This window comes from Taudactylus pleione, unplaced genomic scaffold, assembly GCF_031769625.1.
Source record: "Taudactylus pleione unplaced genomic scaffold, aTauple2 ptg000681l, whole genome shotgun sequence".
In the NCBI taxonomy this organism is placed as follows: Eukaryota; Metazoa; Chordata; class Amphibia; order Anura; family Myobatrachidae; genus Taudactylus; species Taudactylus pleione.
In genome coordinates, this window is record NW_028285083.1 from 533,973 (window position 1) to 548,001 (window position 14,029).

Genomic DNA, 14,029 nt, shown 5'->3' on the forward strand with positions numbered 1-14,029 from the left:
CATTACTCACACTGGTACACCCTCACACCTATACTACTCACACTGGTACACCCTCACACCTACCCTACTCCTACCTATACTACTCACACTGGTACACCCTCACCCCTACCCTACTCCCACCTATACTACTCACTGGTACATCCTCACACCTACCCTACTCCCACCTATACTACTCACACTGGTACACCCTCACACCTACCCTACTCCCACCTACCCTACTCACACTGGTACATCCTCACACCTCCCCTACTCCTACCTATACTACTCACACTGGTACACCCTCACACCTACCCTACTCCCACCTATACTACTCACACTGGTACACCCTCACATCTACCCTACTCCTACCTATAATACTCACACTGGTACACCCTCACACCTACCCTACTCCCACCTATAATACTCACACTGGTACATCCTCACATCTACCCTACTCCCACCTATACTACTCACACTGGTACACCCTCACACCTAGCCTACTCCCACCTATACTACTCACACTGGTACACCCTCACACCTACCCTACTCCCACCTATACTACTCACACTGGTACACCCTCACACCTCCCCTACTCCCACCTATACTACTCACACTGGTATACCCTCACACCTCCCCTACTCATACTGGTACACCCTCACACCTCCCCTACTCCCACCTGTACTACTCACACTGGTACACCCTCACACCTACCCTACTCCTACATATACTACTCACACTGGTACACCCTCACACCTCCCCTACTCCCACCTATACTACTCACACTGGTACACCCTCACACCTACCCTACTCCCACCTATACTACTCACACTGGTACACCCTCACACCTACCCTACTCCTACCTATACTACTCACACTGGTACACCCTCACACCGGCCCTACTCCCACCTATACTACTCACACTGGTACACCCTCACACCTCCCCTACTCCCACCTATACTACTCACACTGGTACACCCTCACACCTACCCTACTCCCACCTATACTACTCATACTGGTACACCCTCATACCTACCTATACTATCACACTGGTACACCCTAACACCTCTCCTACTCCCACCTATGCTACTCACATTGCTACACCCTCACACCTACCCTACTTCTACCTATACTACTCACACTGCTACACCCTCACACCTACCCTACTCATACTGGTACACCTTCACACCTCCCCTACTCCTACCTATACTACTCACACTGGTACACCCTAACACCTCCCCTACTCCCACCTATACTACTCACACTGGTACATCCTCACATCTACCCTACTCCTACCTATAATACTCACACTGGTACACCCTCACACCTACCCTACTCCCACCTATAATACTCACACTGGTACATCCTCACATCTACCCTACTCCCACCTATACTACTCACACTGGTACACCCTCACACCTACCCTACTCCCACCTATACTACTCACACTGGTACACCCTCACACCTACCCTACTCCCACCTATACTACTCACACTGGTACACCCTCACACCTCCCCTACTCCCACCTATACTACTCACACTGGTATACCCTCACACCTCCCCTACTCATACTGGTACACCCTCACACCTCCCCTACTCCCACCTGTACTACTCACACTGGTACACCCTCACACCTACCCTACTCCTACATATACTACTCACACTGGTACACCCTCACACCTCCCCTACTCCCACCTATACTACTCACACTGGTACACCCTCACACCTCCCCTACTCCCACCTATACTACTCACACTGGTACACCCTCACACCTACCCTACTCCTACCTATACTACTCACACTGGTACATCCTCACACCTCCCCTACTCCCACCTATACCACTCACACTGGTACACCCTCACACCTCCCCTACTCCCACCTATACTACTCACACTGGTACACCCTCACACCTACCCTACTCCTACCTATACTACTCATACTGGTACATCCTCACACCTACCCTACTCCCACCTATACTACGCACACTGGTACACCCTCACACCTCCCCTACTCCTACCTATACTACTCACACTGGTACACCCTCACACCTCCCCTACTCCCACCTATACTACTCACACTGGTACACCCTCACACCTACCCTACTCCCACCTATCCTGGGGGTGGAGACTCTGCAGTGTGTGCTGTCTGTGCTGTGAGGAGGTTGTGTGGAGGAGAGCTCTAGCTGCTGCAGGTGTGTCCCGTGTCTGCAGGGAGACTCCCTGCTGGCTTCCCCAGGGGGATGGATCCTCCTGGGGGAGAGTGCTCCCGACGTTCAGCCCGTGGCTCGGGCTCTAAAGCAAAAGCCAAAGCAAAGACTCGTGGTGTCCGGATAACTAGTGCGGCAGGCCAGTCCGGATCATCAGGAAACAGCATGAGTGACAGTGGAGGCAATATCATCAGCCCGGCTTCTGTGCAGTTGGAACCACAGCTAGTTCCCCCTATGTCTGAGGGTGCTCCCTATGTGATGGAACAAAGGGTCGAGCAGTGCTGGAAGCTACCTACCCTGTCGGTGTGGGCCCAGTGAAGAAACTGGAGCCACAGTCGGATTCCCACAAACTCTCCCTGGGTGCTCCCCTGTGTGATGTAACACAGGGTGGAGTGACAGCAGCTACTGTCTGCCCAGGGGGTAGTGAAGTATGTGGGGGGGTGAAGCCCCTTGATGCCTTGGAGAATGTTCCTGGATCCCCTGGTGATACTGGGGATGAAGAGAAGATGAGGAGGAGGAGGAATCATTTGATAGCTTCTCTATTGAGGAATTACAAAGAGAGGCAAAGCGTATACAGACCAGAATTAATGATAAGAAGAAAAAAGAAATACCTGCTATAAATGGGAGAAACCGGTGTTAAAAGAAGTGATTGAAACCCTTTCTGTGACTCTGGGAAGGGTTAAAAGTAAATTGCAAGAAAAGCGCTTGGAAAAAAAGGAAAACCAAGATGCAAGCAGCAGTGAAAGGATTACCAGTTCATGCAAAGGTCCAATCAGGGCCGACACCCATGGAGACAGGTGTTATCAGTGTACCTGGTGATTGCAGCAGCAGCACCCCACAGCCTGTCTGTGCAACTGAAAGTGAAACAAACCTACCAGCTGATGTCCAGGCAGAGTGTATGCAGCTGGGGCAGCAGCAGTAACGGAGTCTAATACAGCTGAAGATGCAGTAAATATGGAGGATAAAGTTATGACAGAGGTGTCTGGTGCTGTGATTGCTGATTCCCAGGAGAAGTCCGTGGCAGGGACACAGTGGAGATGTCTTGCGAGCCTGAGGTGGAGGATGTTGCGGAAAAGGGCGCTTTCGGTGAGCACGGCTGTCCTGCAGGTGAGTAACAGTGTGACGGGTGCTGGGGGTAAGGCAGGTAAGAAGTGGCCAGTGATGGCTGAGCCTGACAGTGCCCGGCATGAACTGTTTCCACCTGTAGTGATGGCAGATGGCGGAGCCAGGAACACAGAGGGCGCGGTGTTCCAGGCTCAAATGGAGGTTATGTCGGAATTAAGGCTTGAGGAAGCTTTACAGAAAAGTGGCACTGAGGGGGGATCTCCAGGTGAATCTGCAGTAGCAGGTGAATTACCTGTTGCTGGGGAGGCTCTGGGGATTGTACCCGGAGACGTGCAGGGCGAGAAGGTTATAGGTACAAGGAGGTTGCCGCATGGTATTGGTCTAGGAGGGCGCATAAAGGAAAGACAATTTGCACAAGGAATGCCTGCATCAGAAAAGACTGGGCTGCCGGAGGAGCAGATTAAAGTAATAGAAACTGTTTATGGAGATAAGATGCTTGTACCAGCCAGGGCTGCAGAGGCAGCTAAAATTATTTGTGATGATGTAAGAAGGAGAGAGGGTGGGGGGAGTGTGGTAACAAACGTATCGGACAAACAGACTGCTCCTGGAAGTATATCGTATGCTAAAATGGTGACAAGACCTAATGTCTCTAATATGAATGTGAATAATGCTGGTCCACAAATGCCGGGTGCAGAAGGCCAGGTTGGAAAAAGGAGAAATTTAATCCAGTTCCGATGGGCAGGAGAGGGGGAAGTTCCTACAAAGGAGACTTTCTTAAAGATGATTTTTGGTCTGGGGTTTAAACCCTCAGATTTATATGCTTGCATACACCCGGTCAAATCTGCAGAATTTGATTTGAGTTTTTTATCCTACCAGGGACTACAAGTGTTCTGGACAAAATGGCAGGCATGTAAAATGTCAAAACCATATGATATGTACAGAGTAAATTTGGTTACAAAGCATGATAAAGTGAAGGTGCATATTCTAGTGAGGAATGAGTCCATTCCTGTCCAAGATATTGCGTACTGGTTGTCCAGATATTGTGATATACAGTCTGACCTAAGCAAATCTGGATATATGATGGGGGTATGGGGGGGAGCTTGGGAGGCCCTGGTAAAGCTGCGTCATTCTGACAGAGGATTCATCCATGTACCGTCCGCTGCATACATTGGCAGGGATCGAGTACAATGCTTCTACCAGGGTCAACCAAGAACCTGCTTTAAGTGCGGGGATTTCAGGCATCTGAGCAGAGAATGTAATGTGATAAAATATTCATTGTGTAATAAGATTGGTCATGTATCCAGAGAATGTGGGGTGGTCAAATGTAATTTATGCAGGGAAGAAGGCCACCCGTATAGCAGGTGTCCTCGGGCCAGCCATAATAGTGGGCAGGAGGTTAGGCCAGAACCAAGAAGGGAGGAGGAGGTGGTGAGACAAAAAGAACCACTAGGTGTAGATGAACATGTAAAGCAGGTGCAAGGGAAACAGGTAGAGGAGGCACCTTTTCAGGAGGTAAGGAGAGGAAATAAGAAAAAGAGGAAAGGTGAAGATGTGCAAGCTGTGCTAAGCAACAAATTTGATGTATTTTCCTCTGATGAGGAGGAAGTAATGAGGAGTGGGGGTGAATTGATTTTGGTAACAGGGAAGGATAAGAAGCAAGCAAGGACAGTGACAAAGAAAGTTAATAAAATTGAAGGGGGGGAGGAAAGGAATAAAAGGAGGAGAAAGAGATCAGATCAGGAGGAAGGTGATGGGGAGGGATTAGAGTGTGACCCTGCTGGAACTCAGCTGGAAGAGGAAAATATGTGCAGTTTAGGGAGTGTGGTGGAGGAAGTGACGGTGATAGAGGAGACCCAGGGTATGGAGGAGGATAGGGTGGCTCAAGGTGTGTCCCAAGGCTCCTGTGTAGGGCCGAGTCAGGTACAGGTACCTGGTACTGAGCATCAGGTTATCAAGTTTGTACCCAAACCTCCTGATCCTGGGCCTTCTCGTACGGGGGAGAAGGTCCCTGTAGATTGTCAGGGAGTAAGGGAGGAACGGGTAGTGACAGTTGTCGCTATGGAAGAGAAGGCTGGCCCGAGTAGGGTTAGCTTGTAGTTTTGTGGTGGATTTGGTGCTGGGAATTGTGCAAGGTAAAAGTAAGCAAGGTCTTGCATTTAATAATCTATACATCATGGATCCCCAACCTATACGATGTGCCACGATTAATGTGGCTTCCGTAGTTTCTGAACGTGCTTGTGTAATGGCCTTTGATTTTTTCAACACGGTTGAGGTTGATTTTTTGTTTTTGCAGGAGACCAGGATTAGTAAATTGGATCTCCTCCATAAAGCGAAGCGTGAGTGGAGGAGGGGTCCTTCTTACTGGTCTCTTGCGGCCGAGCCGTACGGTGGGGTGGCAGTGCTTTTTACTGACATGGTAACTGTGTACAAGGTTATAGAGTTGCAAGCAGGTAGATGTATGATTTTGGATATCAACATGAAGGGACAGGACCTTAGGTTAATCAATATTTATGGTCCTCAGTCACAGTGGGATAGGAAATGTCTCTTCATGGAGATAAAACCTTTTCTTTTTACGGCCCAGCAAGTTATCTTTGGTGGTGATTTTAATACCATAATTAGGCCAAAAGATAGGGGAGGCTCAAAGAAAACTCTGGGCTATGACTCCAATTTTTTAGTTAGCATGATTAGACAGGCGGGTCTGGTAGATGTGCATATTCGGCATTTCCCAGACCTCACAGGTTTCACCTTTTTTAGTGGTAGTCATAGATCTAGAATAGATAGGTTTTTTGTTAAGGAATCTTCAAAGACCTCATCTTTAGGGGTGAGGTTAGTGGAGTTTTCCGATCACGCTTTTCTCTCAGTGACTTTGAATGCCTCAGAAACCACTCAGAAAGGGCGGGGCCTGTGGCGATTGAACTCAGAGCTTCTGGAAGAAGAGAGCGATAGACAATCCTTTAGGTTCTTCTTTCAATCTCAGGAGACACTTTTGGAGACGGGTTGGAGTAGATCTGAGTGGTGGGAGGTGATTAAAAAGAGAATCCGGAAGTTTTTCCGTGGGTCTATTGCCAAAAAAAACTTGTTAAGACGTAGCATCTACCATAGCCTGAGAAAGAAATTGGATCTCTTGATCTCTGAGGAGGGAGATAGTGGGGAAATCTCCCAGGTGAAGGCTCGGATGAAGGAGTTTCAGTACAACCGACTGGCATCCTTAGTTCTGGAGAGGGATTATGGAACATACCACTCGCCAGATCCCTACCAGAGCTGTAGGAGGTCAGTTGATGCCAAAGAGATCAGGGGACTGAAGGATGGACAGGGTGTTCTTCATATTGATAAGAAGGGCATTCTGGAAGTGATTGAGTCCTATAATTCAGATCTTTTATCTGAGCATTCACTCATCAGGGAGAGGATGGAGGAATTTCTGAGGAGGACACCAGGTTTGGGTTCTCAGGTTGTTTCTTCTGAATCTTTGGAGAGTGATATAACGGCAGAGGAAGTTAAGATAGCGATAGAGGGGTTAAACTCCAAAAAATCTCCAGGACCGGATGGTTTAACATCTGAATTCTATAAGACCTTTTCAGACCTCTTAATTCCTCGCCTTGTGGAAGTAATTAATGAGAGCCTGGATGAGGGAGTCCTCCCTCCTTCCATGAGGTTATCTGCCCTTATACTACTGTCTAAAGGAAAGGATCCGTCCCGTATTGAGAACTGGCGCCCCATAGCCCTTCTTAATACAGACAGGAAGATTTTGGCAAAGGTACTGTTCAATAGGCTATCGGAATTTTCTGAGCTGTTGCTTTCCCCCTCTCAGCACTGTACGGTGAAGGGCCGTAGCACCTTTAGTGCTGTCCTAGGTGTCCGGGAGGTCATTGAGCGGTGCAGGGCTGAGAAGTGTGGAAAGTATTTACTGGCATTGGATCAATCTAAGGCTTTTGATCGGGTAAACCATGAGTACCTTTGGGCCCTACTGAAAAGGTATGGTCTTCCAGAGCGGGTGGTGAATTGGCTGCAGGCTATTTATCATCAGGCCGAGAGCTTCCCACTTGTAAATGGTTGGGTGGGTCCCACTTTTGGGGTAGGCTCTGGTGTTCGTCAGGGATGCCCCCTGAGCCCCCTCCTATATGTTTTTGCGATTGACCCCTTCGTCAGAAGGGTAGAGAGCAGAACTGTGGGTGGGGTGCAGCTGAGCCCAGAGTTTCCGCTAAAGGTGGTGGCTTACGCAGATGATGTCACGGTGGTTCTCTCCTCACGGATAGAGGCCCATGATGTGGAACATCTTATCTGTGAATACTCTGAAGCCTCGTGCTCCAGGGTAAACCATGAAAAGTGTGAAGTTTTCTGGATGGGGGAGGAGGGTGATGAATTTTGCCTTCCGGACAGCTTCCCTCGGGCCAGTCAGCAGATTAAAATTCTAGGCATAACATTTGACCATGGTGACTATGCCTCTCTAAATTGGGATAAGAAGCTGGAAGATGCTACCAAGAAGGTAGAGAGCTGGAAGAGATGGAAGTTATCTCTGAGGGAAAGGGTTGACTTGTGTAAGACTTACTTGATTCCGATTTTTTTATATGTCAGTTATGTGTGTTTTTTGCCTCAATCTATGTGGTCCAGATTGAATTCCTTGTTTTTCCTTCTTTTGTGGGGAAACGGGGTCAATATTGTCAGGAGAAACATCACCTACAGACCGAGGAAAGACGGGGGTTTAAATATGGTAAACCCCGTTGTCTTTTTTGTAACAGCCTTTTTAAAATTTAATCTTGGGAGTTTGATTTTAGATGCTCCCCCTCGGTGGGTAGAGGGATTTAGATTCTGGATGTTCCCCTTCCTCAGGTTGTGGCTAGAGGGTGGCCAGGTGAAAAGCTTTCGGATTCGGTGTGGTTACCTCCCGATCTACGTCATCCAGAGTTTGAGGGTGATGAGGCGTTTTGGCATGGTGGTGAGTGAAGTCAAAAACTTCTCTAGAAGGGAGTTGGAGAGAAGAATTTTGCAGACTCACTTCCATGACAGCTGTCCCTGAGGGACTGTCCGAGTGATGTCGCTTCGGCCGGGTTAGCTCTGTTAAATTCACAGAGGATACCGCAGAAGTTTAGAGACATTGCTTGGCTCTCTTTTCACGGAAGACTTTATGTTGGGGAGAATCTCAGGTGGAAGAGTGTCAATGATCATGGTTGCCCACGGGAGGAGTGTCCAGGGGTGGTGGAGACGATGGACCACTTTCTGCTTGAGTGTCCCTTTAATGTAAAGGTTTATGAGGAGGTGTCAAAAGCCATTGGTATTCCGTGCCTTTCGGGGCTTAGTTACCCTGAGTGGGTTTATGGGGTAGTCAGAAGATACGGTGGATTTAATTTAGTCACGATTTATTTAGTTAGATTAGCAGTTAGATTTCACACGTGGAGCGCACGGTGTCAGGTGTCCATAAGGAAAAAGGTCCTCCCCTATAGGAATGTGGTGGGTTTGATTCTTCAAGAGGTGAGAAGGATGATGGATCTGGATAGGGAGGGGTTAGATGCTGTCGGCTGGTCTCGTCGGTGGGGCCAGTTGAAACCCCCTTGAGTGGGTGGCAAACAGTCTCTCTGAATTCCAGCTTTGGGTTTTCTTTTCTCTTTTTTCACTCCCTTGTAGATGGTTTTTTGAAGTATTTTGTTTTATTTATGGAAAGGTTTGCATACATCTGCCTGTAGGTGTTGGTGATGGGTAATATAGTTTAGGGTTTGATGTATGATTTAGATAGTTTCCTTTTACTTGAGGTGGTTTCTAAGTCCTTGCTTAGTTTTCCCTTGCAGGTTGTGGATTGTATATAGGTAGTAGGGTAGATAAGTGTTTGTATTAGGTTAGGAAAAGTATAATATGAAGTAATATTATGTATTTTTTTTTGCCTTTTTTATTAAGTTTTTTATTTTATGTAATTATTTATTTACATTTTATGTATTTATTATTATACTTGTTGCAAGTTTTAATAAAACGAAGCATGACCTATACTACTCACACTGGTACATCCTCACACCTCCCCTACTCCCACCTATACTACTCACACTGCTACACCCTCACACCTCCCCTACTCCCACCTATACTACTCACACTGCTACACCCTCACACCTCCCCTACTCCCACCTATACTACTCACACTGGTACACCCTCACACCTCCCCTACTCCCACCTATACTACTCACACTGGTACACCCTCACACCTCCCCTACTCCCACCTGTACTACTCACACTGGTACATCCTCACACCTACCCTACTCCCACCTATACTACTCACACTGGTACATCCTCACACCTACCCTACTCACACTGGTACATCCTCACACTACTCTACTCCTACCTATACTACTCACACTGGTACACCCTCACACTACTCTACTCCTACATATACTACTCACACTGGTACACCCTCACACCTCCCCTACTCCCACCTGTACTACTCACACTGGTACATCCTCACACCTACCCTAGTCCCACCTATACTACTCACACTGGTACATCCTCACACCTACCCTACTCACACTGGTACATCCTCACACTACTCTACTCCTACCTATACTACTCACACTGGTACACCCTCACACTACTCTACTCCTACATATACTACTCACACTGGTACACCCTCACACCTCCCCTACTCCCACCTGTACTACTCACACTGGTACATCCTCACACCTACCCTACTCCCACCTATACTACTCACACTGGTACATCCTCACACCTACCCTACTCACACTGGTACATCCTCACACTACTCTACTCCTACCTATACTACTCACACTGGTACACCCTCACACTACTCTACTCCTACATATACTACTCACACTGGTACACCCTCACACCTCCCCTACTCCCACCTGTACTACTCACACTGGTACATCCTCACACCTACCCTACTCCCACCTATACTACTCCCACTGGTACATCCTCACACCTACCCTACTCCCACCTATACTACTCACACTGGTACACCCTCACACCTACCCTACTCCTACATATACTACTCACACTGGTACACCCTCACACTACTCTACTCCTACCTATACTACTCACACTGGTACATCCTCACACCTACCCTACTCCCACCTATACTACTCACACTGGTACACCCTCACACCTCCCCTACTCCCACCTATACTACTCATACTGGTACACCCTCACACATACCCTACTCCCACCTATACTACTCACACTGGTACACCCTCACACCTACCCTACTCCTACCTATACTACTCACACTGGTACACCCTCACACCGGCCCTACTCCCACCTATACTACTCACACTGGTACACCCTCACACCTCCCCTACTCCCACCTATACTACTCACACTGGTACACCCTCACACCTCCCCTACTCCCACCTATACTACTCACACTGCTACACCCTCACACCTCCCCTACTCCTACCTATACTACTCACACTGGTACACCCTCACACCTACCCTACTCCTACCTATACTACTCACACTGGTACACCCTCACACTACTCTACTCCTACCTATACTACTCACACTGGTACACCCTCACACCTACCCTACTCCCACCTATACTACTCACACTGGTACACCCTCACACCTCCCCTACTCCCACCTATACTACTCACACTGGTACACCCTCACACTACTCTACTCCTACCTATACTACTCACACTGGTACACCCTTACACCTCCCCTACTCCCACCTATACTACTCACACTGCTACACCCTCAACCTACCCTACTCCTACCTATACTACTCACACTGGTACATCCTCACATCTACCCTACTCCTACCTATACTACTCACACTGGTACACCCTCACACTACTCTACTCCTACATATACTACTCACACTGGTACACCCTCACACCTCCCCTACTCCCACCTATACTACTCCCACCTGTACTACTCACACTGGTACACCCTCACACCGGTACACCCTCACACCTATACTACTCCCACCTATACTACTCACACTGGTACACCCTCACACCTACCCTACTCCTACCTGTACTACTCACACTGATAGTATATTCTGGCAGCTGCGATGACATTAGCGTGCGCTGCGGATCAGGCCCGTAGTGCTTATCTCACGCCAGGCATAGAACCACCCTGCACACGTTTACTAACATTATATATTTATATTCCAGGATTTCATGGTGGAGAAAATTACCATGGACTGAAATCTTACCACAGGCTCTATATGGAAAATGGAGTCGGAGAAGAGGAAGGCGCCATTCTCTGCCAGCCGCCTGCGATTGTGAAAGGTGCAGCTGAGGAGTGACAGCCGCTCACGGAGGGAAGGATTGGCGCGGCACTCATCCAGGAAGCGCTCAGTCTCCTCCTCTTCCTCAGCGTGCAGATCAGACCGCAACCTGCAAATGACACAGCACATGTAATCTGTAACACGCAATGCTTCCTCCATACATATTACACAGCACATGTACTCTGTAACACGCTATGCTTCCTCCATACATATTACACAGCACACGTACTCTGTAACACACTATGCTTCCTCCATACATATTACACAGCACATGTAATCTGTAACACGCAATGCTTCCTCCGTACATATTACACAGCACATGTACTCTGTAACACACTATGCTTCCTCCATACATATTACACAGCACATGTACTCTGTAACACGCTACGCTTCCTCCATACATATTACACAGCACATGTACTCTGTAACACGCTATGCTTCCTCCATACATATAACCCTACATATTACTCAGCACATGTACTGTATAACACGCTATACTTCCTCCATACATATTACACAGCACATGTACTATATAACACGCTATACTTCCTCCATACATTTTACACAGCACATGTACTGTATAACACGCTAAACTTCCTCCATATATATAACCCTGCACATTACACAGCACATGTACTCTGTAACACGCTATGCTTCCTCCATACAAATAACCATACATATGACACAGCACAGTACTCTATAACACAATATGCTTTCATGTCGGTTGATCTGAACCTGAAAACTATATGACACATGCAGTTGGCGGATCTGAATCTAGAAACAACATGTTACATGCATGGCAGATCTGAACATGGCAACCACATGTTACATGCATGGCAGATCTGAACATGGTAACCACATGTTACATGCATGGCAGATCTGAACCTGGACACTACATGTTACCTGCACTTGGTGGATCTGGACCTGGACACTACATGTTACCTGCACTTGGAGGATCTGGACACTACATGTTACCTGCACTTGGTGGATCTGGACACTACATGTTACCTGCACTTGGTGGATCTGGACCAGGACACTACATGTTACCTGCACTTGGAGGATCTGGACCTGGACACTACATGTTACCTGCACTTGGTGGATCTGGACCAGGACACTACATGTTACCTGCACTTGGAGGATCTGGACACTACATGTTACCTGCACTTGGAGGATCTGGACACTACATGTTACCTGCACTTGGTGGATCTGGACACTACATGTTACCTGCACTTGGTGGATCTGGACCAGGACACTACATGTTACCTGCACTTGGTGGATCTGGACCAGGACACTACATGTTACCTGCACTTGGTGGATCTGGACCAGGACACTACATGTTACCTGCACTTGGAGGATATGGACCAGGACACTACATGTTACCTGCACTTGGAGGATCTGGACCTGGGCATTACATGTTACCTGCACTTGGAGGATCTGGACACTACATGTTACCTGCACTTGGTGGATCTGGACACTACATGTTACCTGCACTTGGTGGATCTGGACCAGGACACTACATGTTACCTGCACTTGGAGGATCTGGACCTGGACACTACATGTTACCTGCACTTGGTGGATCTGGACCAGGACACTACATGTTACCTGCACTTGGAGGATCTGGACACTACATGTTACCTGCACTTGGAGGATCTGGACACTACATGTTACCTGCACTTGGTGGATCTGGACACTACATGTTACCTGCACTTGGTGGATCTGGACCAGGACACTACATGTTACCTGCACTTGGTGGATCTGGATCTGGACACTACATGTTACCTGCACTTGGAGGATATGGACCTGGACACTACATGTTACCTGCACTTGGAGGATCTGGACCTGGGCATTACATGTTACCTGCACTTGGAGGATCTGGACACTACATGTTACCTGCACTTGGTGGATCTGGACACTACATGTTACCTGCACTTGGTGGATCTGGACCAGGACACTACATGTTACCTGCACTTGGAGGATATCGACCTGGACACTACATGTTACCTGCACTTGGAGGATCTGGACCAGGACACTACATGTTACCTGCACTTGGAGGATCTGGATACTACATGTTACCTGCACTTGGTGGATCTGGACACTACATGTTACCTGCACTTGGAGGATCTGGACCTGGACACTACATGTTACCTGCACTTGGAGGATCTGGACCTGGACACTACATGTTACCTGCACTTGGAGGATCTGGACCTGGACACTACATGTTACCTGCACTTGGAGGATCTGGACCAGGACACTACATGTTACCTGCACTTGGTGGATCTGGATCTGGACACTACATGTTACCTGCACTTGGTGGATCTGGACCAGGACACTACATGTTACCTGCACTTGGTGGATCTGGACCAGGACACTACATGTTACCTGCACTTGGAGGTTCTGGACCAGGACACTACATGTTACCTGCACTTGGAGGATCTGGACCAGGACACTATATGTACTTGCTGGCAGTGCCTGGGCGGGGACACAGATTTAATTGCAGCGAGGGTCAGTGTCAGTGTAATATTATGGTAATCAGGATACCCCCCCCCCCCTTTATA

General features: G+C 48.2%; 1 protein-coding gene across 1 annotated transcript in view; it reads right to left on the reverse strand.

Annotated features, from left to right (window-relative positions):
- Positions 1 to 14,029, reverse strand: part of HYDIN (HYDIN axonemal central pair apparatus protein) — a 329,731-nt gene that overhangs the window by 227,263 nt on the left and 88,439 nt on the right. The window contains 1 exon segment of the mRNA XM_088455949.1: positions 11,400 to 11,583. Within this exon segment, the coding sequence (XP_088312075.1) occupies positions 11,400 to 11,583 (184 nt within the window).